Below are 15511 nucleotides of genomic sequence, written 5' to 3'. Positions count from 1 at the left end.
ATTTTATTGAGAATAAATTATTTATTATTTATTTGAACTTGATACACATTTACTAATGATCTAAATGTTCAATTTGTTGTAAAAAATAAAATAAAAGTTCAGTTAAAACTTTTTTTTTTCATTTCAAAACAACACATTTCTAGAGCTGTAACTGCAGTACCGTAATACCGTGAAACCGTGATATTTTTGCTCAAGGTTATCATACCGTCAGAATCTCATACCGGCCCATGCCCAGTGTTATTACCCCAGGTATCAGACTAGTTAAACTAGACTAGATATTGTATGCTGTGTCTCAGCTGTAGTATACGATACATACGGTACTTCTGCTGTGTGCGAATTTCGACGGTTAGTGTTGTCTCAAATCGAATACCATTGTTGTGTTGTGTTTTGTTTGTTATATCAATAAGCAGTACTGAATGATTTACTCGTCCTTTTTTTCATTTGTATGTGCCACCTGTTTAATGCGAGGTGAACATTACGTCGCCGCGTGAGCCGGCTCTTCTTACTTGCGGAAAACATTTGCCTGCCGGTGTGTTGATTTACATATTATACTCCACTACGTAGCCACGACGGCGGTCGTTGAGGGTGTGAAGTGTCCAATGTTCCACACTCAACTTTTGGACTGTTTTGAGTGAAACCACCCGGGTTCTTACAGTACACTGCATGTTGACATACTTGTGAATTGAGACACATCTACATACTCAAAATACTTAGTTTAAGTATGGAAGTATTCTAATTGAGACACAGCAATAGTCTCGAGCCTGATGAATCTGACGTTTTTTCAGTGAACGTTATCTAACAACCTGTTTGAATACTCTACACACAAGAATGTAAATCTCTGAAATCTTTGTCTATTTATAGTGCACATGTTCTTCAATGTGTGTGAGTGTGTGAGTGTGTGTCCACCTGAAGAAACTGTGGTTCTCCACACAGACTTTCCACAGCCTTTTGGCAGATCGGTGATTCTGGAGTTTGAATCCCACCGTGCTCTCAAACTGCTCTGTCTGTCAAAGAAACAAAAAGGAAGAGATTTTACCCACAACTGGAGAAACTGCCTCCAACTATGTACAGTATGCTGTGTGTGTGTGTGTGTTAACACTCGAGAGGATTATTTCTGCTGTTGCATTCTTGTGTGCAGGACAGAGGAAATGTCAGTGTTCACAGCGTGTGTCTGTGCCTGGGTAAGTACCTCTCCTGGTCTGATCTTGATGTAGAAGTTGTTCCTCTTGTATGAAATCTTGAGTATTTTGGGCCAAGCAAAACGATTAATCCGAAGTCTGTCTTTGTAAACCAGGAGTCCGTTGGCACACACACCTAGCATGATGTCCACGCCCTCAGAATCCTGCAACAGACACATACAAATGTACACAAAATATATTTTATTATGACGTTATGGATTAATCTCTGTGAAACTGCTGTAAATTTAGCCACTTGTTTGGCTAAATCAGATCATACTGTAAGCCAATTGATTTCTAAAGTAGTCTGCTTAAGGTCAACAAAAACTCAATTAGCACATACACACACAAACACTGTTGTTCAGTGCAGTAACATGGTTAGCGGGCAGACTAACTCACTAACAAAGCTTTTAAGTCCAAGGCCATCTGGTAATGGTGAGGGGGGGGATATTGATTACAGTAGTGAATAAACACAGGAAAAATCTGTTTGACTAATGGAGGGGGCAATATGTTGATAATGGCCAGTTTTACTGGGACACACACATCACATGGCTTTGCCACGCTATTAGCTGCTGATCGATCTGAGCTGATCTGTACCGGTGCAGCCCCTGCAGAGACACTTCAGCTCTGTGGATGTCAGAAAAACTAGTTTCCATTAGCTCCCTGTTGTTTCACTGAATAAACAGTCACTTTTCAGTGGCTGCGGCGAGAAGCATGTGGTGTTTGAAGATTAACTTGTGATCACTCTGGCTGAGTCACTCGCTCTGGACAGCAGGGCCTGGACAGGAGTTATGAAGGTACTGCCAACCACATGTTGCAGATGCTCATTTTGGTCAGTATTGCTTAATATTAATTGCTGGAATAAACGGTGGATGTAGCAGAGCAGGTGAAGTTCAAATATTCTATAAATATAGAAAAAAAAAGAAATGAAATTAACTGAAACCTGCAGGGTTTGAATTTTCAGTGCAGTTAATAAAGTCTAAATCCATTTTATGTGTTCAGGTATTTTTGTCCCTACTGATGTCAGACTATGAACTTTATTATGGGACATGCATTATAATCAGTTGATGGGATAACTGCATTTCCTGCTGCTAACAAATATTGGTGTTACTGTATGTCAGTAAACTTCCCAGTCACATTGGGGTTTAGTGTCTGTAGTATTTTGTACCTTTTCTTGTTTAAAGGTCCAGTGTGTAATATTTGTCAAGGTTTATTGGCAAAATCTGACACAGATACTACCCATGATAATATTTGTGTATAATCGCAATAAAATAAAATTGGTTTGGTAACCTTATAATTCTTCTTTTATGTCTACATATAGCAAGGGTCTTGCTGTAGAGAGTGTCGCCATCTTGCGCTGCCATGTTTGTGCGGCAGCCCAAATGGAAAATCCAGCCAACCAGAGAGCACGTTTCGCAAGTTTCACGTTCATAAATAAACCAACGAAGAAGAAGGCAGAAAAAAAGAAGGAGGAGGAGGAAACAGCAGACATATCGTAAAATGGTTTAGATCTTCTTGTGTGGGAATCAACAAATCAGCTACTGGCGTTTAATTGTGAGGGACTGGCAACAAAAACAGCATTCACCACCGCTCCACAAGTGTCCTGTTATTGTGCCCATGCTGAGATAAGAACAATCACCCAGTTGATGCAGGTCAAAAAGAAATGATTGTGGTGAACCCAACTTCACCATCAGACACCAGATTAGAAAAGCCTTGGACACAACTAAGAAGGGTCAAAAGTGTCGGTCTTTTTTCTGTGGTTAAACACAGACACATTCATCTGTGTTAGTTCAACATGATTCTGATGATCCAGTGTAGTGCGACAAACAGTATTTGACAGGGTCTCTTTGTGGATTTTGCGGTTATGAAACTTGCACAACAAATTAATGGCACAGGACAGAAATAGATCTGCTGCTCGAATTCCCACAACTTTGGTATGCCATAAAAAAAGATTTCAACATTTGAAACGCTCCCTCATCTTTTCCCCTGGTTCTCTGTGTCTGTGTCAAAAACAAGTGGAGCATGTCCTTAAAGGGGACTGGCCTCTCTCTGTCTCACTCCAACCTCGTCTCTGTCTCTGTCCCCCTTCTCTGTGTCTCCTCTCAGTGTCCTCACTCTCACATCCTCTCTCTTTCTATTTTAGGATTCCCCCCCTTCCTCTCTCTCATGCATATTCCCCCCATCTTCTCTGCCTCTCCTGCACAAAAACACACAAACACACTCAGACAGACACACATGGAAACATGCACGCAGTCTGCTGATGACCTGCTATCCCAGTGAGAGAGACTGGCTGTTCCCATGGCGATGGACTCCCCAAGTGTTTGTACAGCTGACACACACACAGTGACACAAACATGCAGACACACTGGCACATTCGCCCTACATCAAAGAAATTCTGCTACTCCCATGATGTCGACAGGAGAGGAGAGGAGAGGAGAGGAGAGGAGAGGAGAGGATGAGGTGGAGGAGAGGATGAGGTGGAGGAAGAGAGGAGAGGAGAGGAGAGGATGAGGTGAAGGAAGAGAGAAGAGAAGAGAAGAGAAGAGAAGAGAAGAGAAGAGAAGAGAAGAGAAGAGAAGAGAAGAGAAGAGAAGAGAAGAGAAGAGAAAGAGAAAGAGAAGAGAGGAAGTCATTTGTACCTTAGCATGGTGCAGGTCGACTCCGTACATGGACAGCTTCTTGGCATTTTCTAGAAACTGTGCATCAGCCTGTGCTGGAGTCATTCCCCTAAACACACACAGGAGACAAGTTACAACAAACACCTTCAGATTAAAAATAACACAGAGGCTACAGCCGTTATGTTACGATCAGACAGTACTTGACATTACAACAATAAGTAAAACGCTTTTAATGACTGAGCATGTCCTCTCTGACCTGTGGGACTTGTGGAGTTCAAGAATCTTCTCCTCCATCTCTTTATTCTGATTGGGAGCAAAGGTCAGCTGGCTGATGTAGTCCAGAGGCCGAGGCTGGTCGGGTTCGTAGTCACCAAGCTCTGCCTGGAAACCAGCAGAGGAAAAGTCAATTCACCTCCACTAACACACAGAGCCACAGCTAGAAACTGTTCACTTGGTGGCTCCTCAGCCACCTGTTAACATGCACAGTACTATACCTGCAGCGTGTAAGACCCCAGCAGAGCGTGAGTGACAAATGAGCAAGGCAGTCGACCAGAAGCCACATCTTCACGGAGCTGCAGGCACAACAGGTACCTGAAAGAAAGGGACGTGGAGAGGACAAGTGTTTTTCCACTGAACTGGACTCAAAAAAAGGATGTAAAACTTTTTTTTTTAACATTTAGGGAAACATAAAGATAAAGTGAAGCTCTCCTGTGAGGTCCAGGCACTGGGTCAGCTGGTTGTGGATTAAACGACCCTGTTGTGCTGTTTTTGCTGTGTACCGTTGTGTGTGCTGGTACACTGGTTTGTTGTAATCCTCACCATAACACAACACAGGTTGCATAACATGTACGTTTGCTCTCAGTGAACTGTCCAGCCACCGAGTGGATTTACAACAGAGTCAGCTGTCCTCTGCAGTAAAACTTTATGGAAGAATTCATGATGTGTATGGTGCTGATGCAGACACCTCAGGCTGCTGGTAAATGTTTCATCCTGGCTTCTGGAAATATGGCTCAGAGTCATTTCGATGCTTGCTGACACGGAGGCTTAAACCCCAGTCATCCAGTCCCAGGGCTTCTCTTCACTGAGCCAGTATGAATCAACATAGTACAGAAAATCCTGCGATAAACAGCTTGGGAGTTACTATAAATCCTCATATTTCAACTTAACAAAAAGATGAACAGGCAAAGTGATCCTTGCATAGTGCTGGAGGAGCAGCAGCAGTGAAGGGGAGAATGTGTCGATGAGTGTGTCCTCAATTAGCCTTTCACTGCAACCATCAGAGAACCTGTTCGCTCCATTAGACATCACTTGAACCTAAATGCTGTGTGCTTAAAGCATGCCTGGGTGTGTGTGTGCATATGTATAAATACAAATGAATTTAAGATGTGCACAATACCGCCATGTGTTATGACTGGCCATTCATTCCAGTCATTACTGGGCACAGCTCAGATGCAATAATTGTAAACCTTAAAGGTCTAGTGTGTAAAATGGGAAGGGAACAGAGACATCGAGCATTCAGTTGGCAAATTGACGGTGGCTTCCGAGGACCAAAAGCTTAGCTTCGTATCGCCGTTAGCTCTGTTAGGTCTGTAAGCGGCTACAGTTGAACTGGAGCGGTCCATGTATTAAACAAAATGAATGGCGCTCACCAAGTTTGTCCCCTTTCAGCTACCATATTCAAAGATGGCGATGCGACATGGCAGCTTCTGTTGGGTGGACTGCCACCATGTATTTGTAAACAATTCATTCTAAGCTACGAGAAAGCTTTAATTTATATGCGATTGTGATTAGACTTAAATAAATACGTATCTATAAAAGCAATATTTGATTTTTGTGAATAAAAAGCCAAATAAATTACACACTGTACCTTTAACCTATCAATAGGTTTTGATTGTCAATAAAATGCTTATTTTGAGTACACTCAGAGCGTTATTGTGTATTTCTGCAGTTTCTTTAAGCCAGAAAGATAATTTTTACCTTTTTCTGATCACTGTTTTGTTTTGTTATGTTACTTAAAAGCTTTTCCTGGCTCAAACTTATTAACCTCATTTCAAAATGAAAAAAATCAAGTCGAGTCAGTGACAGGCTGACGAACACCCACTAGAGGAACATTTAAAGAGAGAGAGTCAGATATTTAGTGTGGTGGTGGAGGCCAAAAACACAGCAACTGTTTCGCCAACACATTTACTAAAACAACCTTAAAGAGGGATAAAGTGGCCAGAAAAAGTCAATGAATGTAGATGTAACATTGTCATGAGTGTGTGTGTGTGTATACCTGGTTATGTCTTCAGTGAGCAGTGATGGGTCAGGAGGGTAGAACTTGACGTTGAATGCAAACTGCCAGTTGTTACCTGGAGAAAGGGGATATTATTATTCAAAGTGATTTTCAGCACAATGGTCTGTATTTTCTATGCGTCTATTCATTGTTCTGTCCAATCAGATCCATCCCTCTGCCCAGCCGTGTGTGTGTGTGTTCGAGATGACAGAGCGAGAGAAGCGGGCGTGAGTGAGGGCAACTAATGCAGAACAGCTTTTGGAAAGCACTAAGCTCGGTACAGTACATCTCACACAGGCACACACACACATACACACACACAGCAGATCTGGTATTGCATAACCTGTTTCTAGCCTGACCGAATACCAAACAGTAATCTTTATCTTCATCATCATCATCAGAAACAAAAACATGGTGGAGCAACCGTATCAGCTCTAATATCTCCATCACTGGGCCTCCTGGCTTCCTGTCTAATTTCATCTCAATCATCTTCAATTTCCTATTCTCCATCCTGCAGGACGCCATGTTGCCACGCCTGCGTGCTGCTCTGTCTCCCCCAGATAGATCCATCTCCTCTGTGCTGTGTGGCTGCGCCCAACAACACGCATACACAAGTGCACACTGCGCACACCACACACATGATAATAGACGGTGATCCAATCGTCTGGAAAGTCCAAGTCGGGAGAAGCTGACATCACATCGCGACCACTTCCTCCCCCAAGGTCACAGACTCGTACACACATGCACAAATGGACAGACTGCGACACGCACACACACACACACACACACACACAGCTGCAGCCCAGAGGAGCAGGACGGATGGAGGACACAAATCACATGAGGGAATTCAACAGCAACACTCGCTGCATCACTTTTTGGACTAAAACCACTTTGTCCCTGTAAACATTGATACAACAATGAAAAGCAGTGAGAGCAGATAATGCTGTCTCCTGGTCTGTGTCTGTGTGTGTGTGTGTGTGTGTGTGTGTGTGTGTGTGTGTGTGTGTGTGTGTGTGTGTGTGTGTGTGTGTGTGTGTGCTGGTGGGCGGATATCGATGTGTGTTAAGTGTATGAGGAACGTCTGGAGGCAGATTGAGTTTGTATGTTCTGCTGGCAGCACTAAGTGCTCTGGGAGTCTCTTGTGAGCATTTTCTTCTTTCTATGCAACTGCAACCACTCTTCACTCCTCCGCATGATGTATAGAATATATACACACGTACATATATACAGTATCACACATCCTCACATCTCCATAAGACCATTATGTTTTTCCTGACAACAGTTCCTCTACTTCTTCTCAGCAGTCTCCCTCCTTACCCCAGCCTTTCCGGGTGAACTATTCCTTTAAAAGAATATCTTTCTAAATAGAAATTAGACACACATGCTTGCTTTTATGACCCTGCAAAATGTAAGCACGAGTGGAATTCCAGTTTGCAAGGTAGGTAAAAGAGTTTGAATTCCAGTTTAACTTTGTCACTTCAGCTCCTCTTTTTATTACTTATGCATCTCTGTATGATAAAGCGCACACAATCAAAACTTCTGCATATTGGTTCTCAACATAGTGAACAAGTGAACTGACTGAAAATGTTATCATGATAATGCACTGACAGTATGGGCATGGTGCGGCACCCAAAAGTTGCTCTAATTATGGGAGGACCATGAATCCTGCTGTTAAACATTAACAACAGCCACATGCGCTGCAGCCGTCTACTGACTGGACTAAATCCAGACTCCTCAGCTTTTATGCTCCACTTCCAGCGAAATGAAGCATGACCTTGAGCGTAAGACCAAACCTTGTTCTCATTATCTAAACAAGTGAAATCTAAGAAGGAACTCAGCCACAAGTACCCGAGGACATCTGACTTCCAGGGGCACTTAGGTTGGACATGAGGACTGACAGATTCACAGCTGAATCTCCATGGATGGTGGAAATCAGTTGACTTCAGACAGCTCCATGTTGTGGTCCTGGTTTCATTTTCATTGGCTCTCAGTCTAGCTCTGATACCAGATACTTCACCTACTTGGAGCGCATTTGTTCATAGTTATTGTTCAGTTCTGTCCACATTTTCCGACATTTTTTTCCCTTGCAAAATCTTAAAGCAGTAGTTCAACATTTTGGCAAATTTGCCTATTGCCATAATCCCTATAGTCATAGCAGTAGGTTCATTACCTTTAATTGTCGGTGCAAGCTGTTTTTAGATTGGCGGGGCAGAGACGTGAGCTGCTCAGCTAACACTACGGAGGCTCATGGTACTTGCCTGGCCTTTCCCTCATCCGACTAATCAAATACACAATCCAACAACTCCAAAACGCTCTAAGGTAATATTACGACACTTAAAGCAAATACTCTCCTTGCGCTTTTGAAGTCACTCTGCCCAGCAGCCATGTTGGGAATATGGTTCCAGCTCTGCATTTGCCCCGAAAACAACGCCGTCTCGTAACGTTCCATTATTATCTCATAGCGTGGTGAATGTATAGGTCACAACTTGTCCATGTGAGCGTTTTGGAGTTGTTGGATTGTGTATTTGATGAGTTTGATGAGGGAAAAGCTAAAGTACCATTTGCCTCCCTTAGCTGAGCAGCTAGCGTCTCTGCCCCGCCGATCTAAAAACAGCTCACACCGACAATTTAAGGTAATGCACCTACTGCTATGACTATAGGGATTATGGCAATAGGCAAACTTGCCAAAATGTTGAACTATCCCTTTAAAGGATGTTTACTACTTCCGATTGTTTAGTAACTGCTTTTCTGAGCAGATTCACCTCACTGTTGTGGTCTTGTTTTAGTTCACATGTGGAATTTAACCTTGTTCTCCATTATTGTATCCCACCCTTAAGGCAGATAGCCAGAAACACAACAAGTGGACACACCCACACACTTGTAGCCGGCGGCAACGCAGCCAGAAGCCTCAGGTGTAGAGCTCAACCATAGACAGAGCCTCCATACACACAAGTAAACAATAACCTGAGGAAATCTGTTAGGAAAATTGACCTGTACATACATACTGCATTTCCTGTGACTGCTTCATCATAAAAGTCAACTTTACTTTTAATGTGAAGTTGTAGCTGTTTCAATTGTTTGGTTTGCCTTTTCTTTCTTTTACAAGAATGATGCTTAAAATCCTCAATAACAAAAGTTTAGGTCCCAGTAGTGAGTAGTGACTCACTCAGAGTTGTGATGGCTGAGTGTGGATTGTTAGTGCTGCAGAGCTGAATTGTGTGGAGCTTGTTGTTTGTATGGTACTTTTATGTGCACTCTCATAGGCAGAGGCATTTTACTCACATGTACACGGGCACACGTGATAACATAGTGTGTGTGTGTCTCTCTCTCTCTGTATAAATGTCCACAGACAGAAAAATGTACACCAGACGCACACCACTCATCCATGAACCACAGACGCACACAGCAACCAAGCCACAAAAACACAGGCATGTACACACTCACCGCAGTCTGTGATGCTCACACATCCACATGAAACCACACACGGTCCTCACACATGTACTAACTCTAAAATAACCCTTTATGAGACTAAATTATATGTTCTTTTCATATGTTTTTGTCTTAAAAGTGTGACTTTTACTCTCAGCCTGTGATTTAAAGCCTGGTTTGACTTTAATAGTTAAAAGAGGAGGAAAAGAAATAAGAAAAACAGAGTTATGGGCATATTCCTCCAGAATCCTGAGAAAAATAATTACAAAAGACAGATAAACAAGGTCTATGGATGTTATCAAATTAATAAGTGCAACTTTTCTAGAGGTACAGGTACTGTATGCTGCACGCAAAAACAAAAACAAAGCTTCAGATTGACTTTACTGTGATGCAGTTTGTTTTCCCTCTGATATAACGGCACCTGCTCCACTTTATCTATTGAATACTTTTATATTATATTCACTGCCTTTTGACTGACAAGTTGGGGTCCTTGCTCTTTGTGAAAGACCTCAGCCTGCTATGGCAGAGGGATGGACGGAGGATAGATGGACAGACCTTCATATCTCTGAGACACAATCCAAAACAAACGAAGAAAAGTCAAACTTACTGCGGATCTGTCTCTTGATTTCCTTGGTGGGATCCAGCCAACACTGCAGCACACGAAAAGACACAGAGCAAGAGGACAGTTAACCTCTGTCACAGTGGGAAACACTATCCAGATGAACGTGTGTACATTAATGACTTGTTTGGCCTTTGCGTGTGTGTGTGTGGATACAAACCTTCTGTTCATGGCTGTCCTTGTATATCAGTCCAAAGTAGTCTTTTTCCATCAGATTAAGGTGCTCACACACCTTAAAGAACAAGTACTGGCCCTTAGCTCGCTTCTGTGGAGGGACAGAGAGAGAGAGAGAGATTCAAACACAACTCATTGATGATGTAGCACACATCAGAAACAAAGAATTCAAGTGAATAGATCGAGCTATTTAGTCAATATCTGGGCCAATATCCAATCTTAATATCAGATCGGTGGGTCCCTAATGTGAAAGGGAATCAAATATTAAAATACTATGCAACACTAAGCCTCACTTCATAGAACCAACCTTTTCACCCATCGACAAACAGGAAATAGATATTTTCATCTGTTTTGTTGCTCGTCTTTCATTGCGCTTGCTCAGCTAATAACAAACTGTTAAAACAAAAGCCGCCTCTATGTGAGTCTAACTAATAACCTTAGTTCACATCCTTGTTTTACACTGAGCAACTGGCTGAGACAAACCAGCCCAATCTATGAATTGCGAGCAGAATTAACTATCTGTAACAAAATGAACAAGTACTAGTAAGAGCTGGATAGATAATGGTATAGAATAGAATAATACTTTATTAATCAATTAATTAATCTTTCCTTTGCTGGAAATTATTGAGTCAAAGCAGCTTCAATAGAATAATCCAATATAGATAAGATAAAGACTTTGGGAGGATGAGCACATCACATTTCAAAATCTTGTGTCATGTTTCCTTTAAAAACTGTGCTATTATCTGATTTTATCAGTCAAAAGCATGTGAAAGATGACTTCATTTGTAAGTGCTGTTTGTTCAGTAGTAGACAGCTTTTGAATATCTTTAGTCCTTGTAGCTACTAAATACTCTCCATCCATCCATCCACCTACAAACGCTTATCTGAGGTCAGCAGACCCACCAATTATCAGTTCCCCATAATCCACTATTCAACAAAATCTAATTATAGTGGGAAAAATAATCATTGGTGGAAGCCCTGAGTGAGACACTTCTTCACTTCCTGTCCATAGTTCTCAGTCAAAGCATCTCTGTTCCATCTGTTTCATTTTCCTCCTGCTCCTTTTGCTCAATCTCTCCATCTGTCTTGGGGAGACACATTCCTTCGTAAGGCCGACGGAGCCTTGGCAATAAAAATCCTCCACACTCAGCTATGACAATGACATTTAGCACACATCCATGCGTACATGCTGGAGAGTGCACGCACACAAACACATAATGGCACTCTTTGGACCGCCAGAAGGTCAGACAGAGAGAGAGAGGGTGGGGGGGAAAAAAAGAGGAGAAAGAATGAAATCCTTAAATAATGTTCATTTCTTTTGGGTTAGTCAGCAGCGCGGCCTCAGAGTGACTCTGGTGTTTGGACGGCGCTAGGCAGACCCACGAGCAGACAGCGTGGTGGAAAGCGCCGGAGAGAGGATGAAAGAGTGCATTTTTCTTCTGGTCCTGGGACAGCTGAAGACAACTGCGGAAACACGCGCCGCATACACACACACACACACACAGTGTAGCTGCATTCTGGACTCCCGAAGAATGTGACAATGTGACCTTTCAGGGCCTCTGTGTCTGTGCCAATGTGCCTCCGAGCAAGGCACTACCTAAAGGACCAGTGCGTTACATCTGCAGGCGGTTACTGATCTGGAATATTACACGAAGGGGGGAGGAAACTCTGTCTCCCGTCTGTTATGCATCGTTAGTGCGAGACAGAAACACTGGTCTGAGAGGCTTCTCCAAATGTGCACTGCAAAAATATAAAAGTCTAGAAAATACTTCCACATTTTATTGCTTCAATAAATTACGACGATGAATGAGGTTTAAATCTCTTCAACATGACGAACCAAAGTCCTAGAAAGAACTTGAGATGCTTGTCTTGTTGTTTTCTGAACACAGAGCAGCACATACACTGCTCTGCACCTAATATCTGCAAAGACTACTTAACTCATGTCTGACTGGAACCTAATGAAATTCTATGAAATGCTTCTTAAACCGTGTGACACTAAAACCCTGCTGTAACCAATACTAATGAAATTCTTAGAAACAGCATTAAGACCATGTGACACCAAGACTCTCCTCTGAACCTCAGTGGAGCCCGGGCCAGGTTTAAGACCTACAACTAATAAAATATGTATTAAGTTATTACCCTGTAATAAGTTTGATGCCATCGGTTAATAAATAGGATGGATGGATGGATGGACGGATGATGGAGAGGGAGTCAGACTCTAAAACTGGTGTGTATGTGTGTGTGTTGGAGGTCGGCTGGGCAAAAGAGAAAATTTAATCTCTGGAATGCATTGTGCATCTCTGCCTCTCACAACCTAACTATGCCAGTGTGTGTGTGTGTGTGACTGTGTGTGTGTGTGTATGTGTGTGCACTTTAGGACAATAGCAGTTAGTTGCAGTATCAGCGTTATCTGTTGTGAGACAAAGCAGCTACTGTTCAAACAGCCGTAGACACTCGGAGGCAGGCGGCGGGGCGTTGGCGAGCTGGAGATTAGGAAGCGGGTTCACCGTGGTAAAGATGCCGGTTCCAAAATCTCAGCGCCGCAAATGGGAAAACTCTAGACCTGGAGATGAAGCAGGCTCTCAGCTGTTAACAGTTCCAGTGAACCTGCATGGTGGCTATTCTAGGCAGCTTCCCACTGACTGGGAGTCAGTGTGGGAATGTGAGGAGGGGTACGGCTAAACGCAACTTGGGGGGAAAAAAACAGTTTTAACCACGAGTTGTGATAATAATGAGAAAAACATACACTCAAAAGAGCCACTGGGTATTTAAATCCTTATACTTTAGGGGTAGATTTGTTACAAGTTGGGACCTGCACATTCACCACGCTGGAATTGAATTTACCTCAAAAACTCCGTCTTGTAATGTCCGTTATTATCTCATAGCGTGGTGAATGTGCAATGAACTTGTCCATCAGAGCGTTTTGGAGTTGTTGGATTGTGTATTTGATGAATTTGATGAGGGAAACCAAGAAATCCCATTAGCCTCCGTAGCGTAGCTCTGAGCAGCACGCTGCTCTGCTCCGCTGTTCTAAAAATAGCTTGCACCGACAATTAAAGGTAAAAGACCTCCTGCTATGACTATAGGGATTATGGCAATGGGCCAATTTGCCAACATGTTGAACTATCCCTTTAACCAGCACTAGTACTCTGAAGCTGTTTAATTAAGGTAAAAAATCCTGCATAGTTCCTCTTTAAGCGTAGGGATTCTTTCACAGTTCCTTGTAAACTGTTAGTCAGAGCCTGTGACAGAAATGTGAGGGACATGTGATGTGAATATCTACATGTATGAGTGTGTAGTCGGGCACGTGTTTGTTGGAGTAGCAGATGCAGAACGCTAATCTGGTGGGACCCCCATAATCTGCCAGGTTTTCGTGTGTGTGTGTGTGTGTGTGTGTGTGTGTGTGTGTGTGTGTGTGTGTGTGTGTGTGTGTGTGTGTGTGTGAACTGGTCACCAGACAAGCCCCTGCAGCGAGCTCTGCTTTGCTCTCCATTTATCCCCTAGACCACACCCAAACACTGTGAGTGGGTTCCTCGGCCATAACTGCACTGTGAGTCAGAAAGTTAAAGACCCCAACACTCCTGTGTGTACACAAACACACACACACACCCACATAAAACAGACACACCAGATCTGATCCTATTAGTGATTACATCATTGACACACCGGGTCTCACGTGTGTCTTACTTCAAAGCGACATGAGACGGACGATGTGTCGCTGTAACTTCCCTCTTATGAAAAGACGACTTGTTGATTCTCAGTGATGTGTGTTGAATATCGGTGTCTAATCCGCCTCTCACACACTGAAGGAGTCACATCAGGTAGAGAAATGCTGATAGAAACGGTGCCTATTCTATCTTGACTCTACCCGTGACACATTAAAACTTTCCTCATGTTCCATCACATTCAGAGATTTTGTACACATGGACTATGACTCATTGGTTGGAACCCATGTAATCAGAACAGACCGAGGTTATTACAGTTTTAAAATGTTCTTTAGTTTTTCAGTTTGCTTTTTTATTACAGTTTAGTTTTAGTGAGTTCAACAAGTGATGGAGCAGTTTTAGTTTAGTTTTTAGTTTTGAGGAATTGACTAGTTTTTATTTAGTCTTATTTCAGGTTGTAGGAGAAAACCTCTGTCAGACCTCTGAAGATTAACTTCCAAATTTGTGGGATTTTTCCCTTTTATTTGCATCCCATAATGTTCCCATCAGTCCTCATCAGGTTCCATTCACTCTTATCTACCTGTGGGTCGCACTCCAAGTCGTCCCATATTGAGCTGTGGCGTCTTCCTGCAGCTTTAGACATCTCTAAGAAAACTACAACTAAGCTGATGTTATCTGACTGAACTTTAGTTTTAGTTAGTTTTGCATTGCTCATTGTAGTTTTTATTTAGTTCTCATCATTTTTATTTTTTATTTCAGTTTACTAAATCATTTTTTCACTGCTAGTTTTAGTTTTAGTTAACTATAATAACCCTGGAACGGTCCTAAACTAAATTCTTATTTTTGTCTAAACTGATTCAGAGGAAATGTGAGAAGTCTGCCCCTTGTGTCTGCAGCAGGAGAACAGCACACTGCTGTTACAAACAGAAAGAAATATGTTATCTTGAGCAAAGATTTAATCATCCGTCTCTTACCTCCACCTCACAGGTGAAATCGGTCCCGTCCAGTAGGGTCACGTGACACACCACCAGTTTCATCTTGGTTTTCCTCACAAGACGAAGAGGAGACTGGAAAATGGAGGTCTGGCCTTCTCCCTCCTCTTCACCTTGCACCTCCTGGTCCTTCTTCTCCTGCTCTGCTCCTTCTCCCTCTGTCGTCTGCTTGGTCTCCTCGGGACTTTGCTCGGCGCTCTCTTCTACCTTCTCTTCCTTGGCAGGCTGACAAAGGTGCAAGAAGAAAAAAAAAAAGGGGGGGAAAAAGTAACGTCAGAGCCTCAGAGGATCAGAGTCTCCCACTGTGGCGATTACATAAAAACTGCCGCTCTTCTTTAGAGAAGTCATTTGTTCGGTCTCATGAAGGAAATCATCTAAAACCCCCAAAGTCAGTGAGAGGAAACACTGTTTTCCCTATCACCCTCCTTGTGTAATTCCCCTTCTTGTCTGCATTTGTTCTTAGAGACTCCAAGGCGTTTCTTTTGGCCTGATTAGTGAAGTGTTGATGTCACTGGGTGGGCCTGGGTGGCTTAATGTGATGGCTGGATGGAACAGTTTATGCGT

The 15511-nt window shown here is 42.7% G+C and overlaps 1 protein-coding gene across 4 annotated transcripts in view; it reads right to left on the bottom strand.

Annotated features, from left to right (window-relative positions):
• Positions 1-15511, bottom strand: part of epb41l2 (erythrocyte membrane protein band 4.1 like 2) — a 55072-nt gene that overhangs the window by 19437 nt on the left and 20124 nt on the right. For all 4 annotated transcript variants that reach the window (XM_084000458.1, XM_084000460.1, XM_084000461.1 and 1 more), the window contains exons 4-12: positions 14930-15172; positions 10277-10381; positions 10105-10147; positions 6069-6144; positions 4288-4384; positions 4050-4174; positions 3815-3902; positions 1190-1342; positions 907-1004 (exon numbers count right to left, since the gene is read on the bottom strand). In XM_084000458.1, the coding sequence (XP_083856584.1) occupies positions 907-1004; positions 1190-1342; positions 3815-3902; positions 4050-4174; positions 4288-4384; positions 6069-6144; positions 10105-10147; positions 10277-10381; positions 14930-15172 (1028 nt within the window). The remainder of the gene's footprint in view (positions 1-906; positions 1005-1189; positions 1343-3814; positions 3903-4049; positions 4175-4287; positions 4385-6068; positions 6145-10104; positions 10148-10276; positions 10382-14929; positions 15173-15511) is intronic.

The sequence above is a fragment of the Trachurus trachurus genome (genome assembly GCF_905171665.1).
Source record: "Trachurus trachurus genome assembly, chromosome: 24".
NCBI lineage: Eukaryota > Metazoa > Chordata > Actinopteri > Carangiformes > Carangidae > Trachurus > Trachurus trachurus.
Note: the sequence above shows the minus strand (reverse complement) of the source record. Positions and strands in the feature narration are given on the sequence as shown.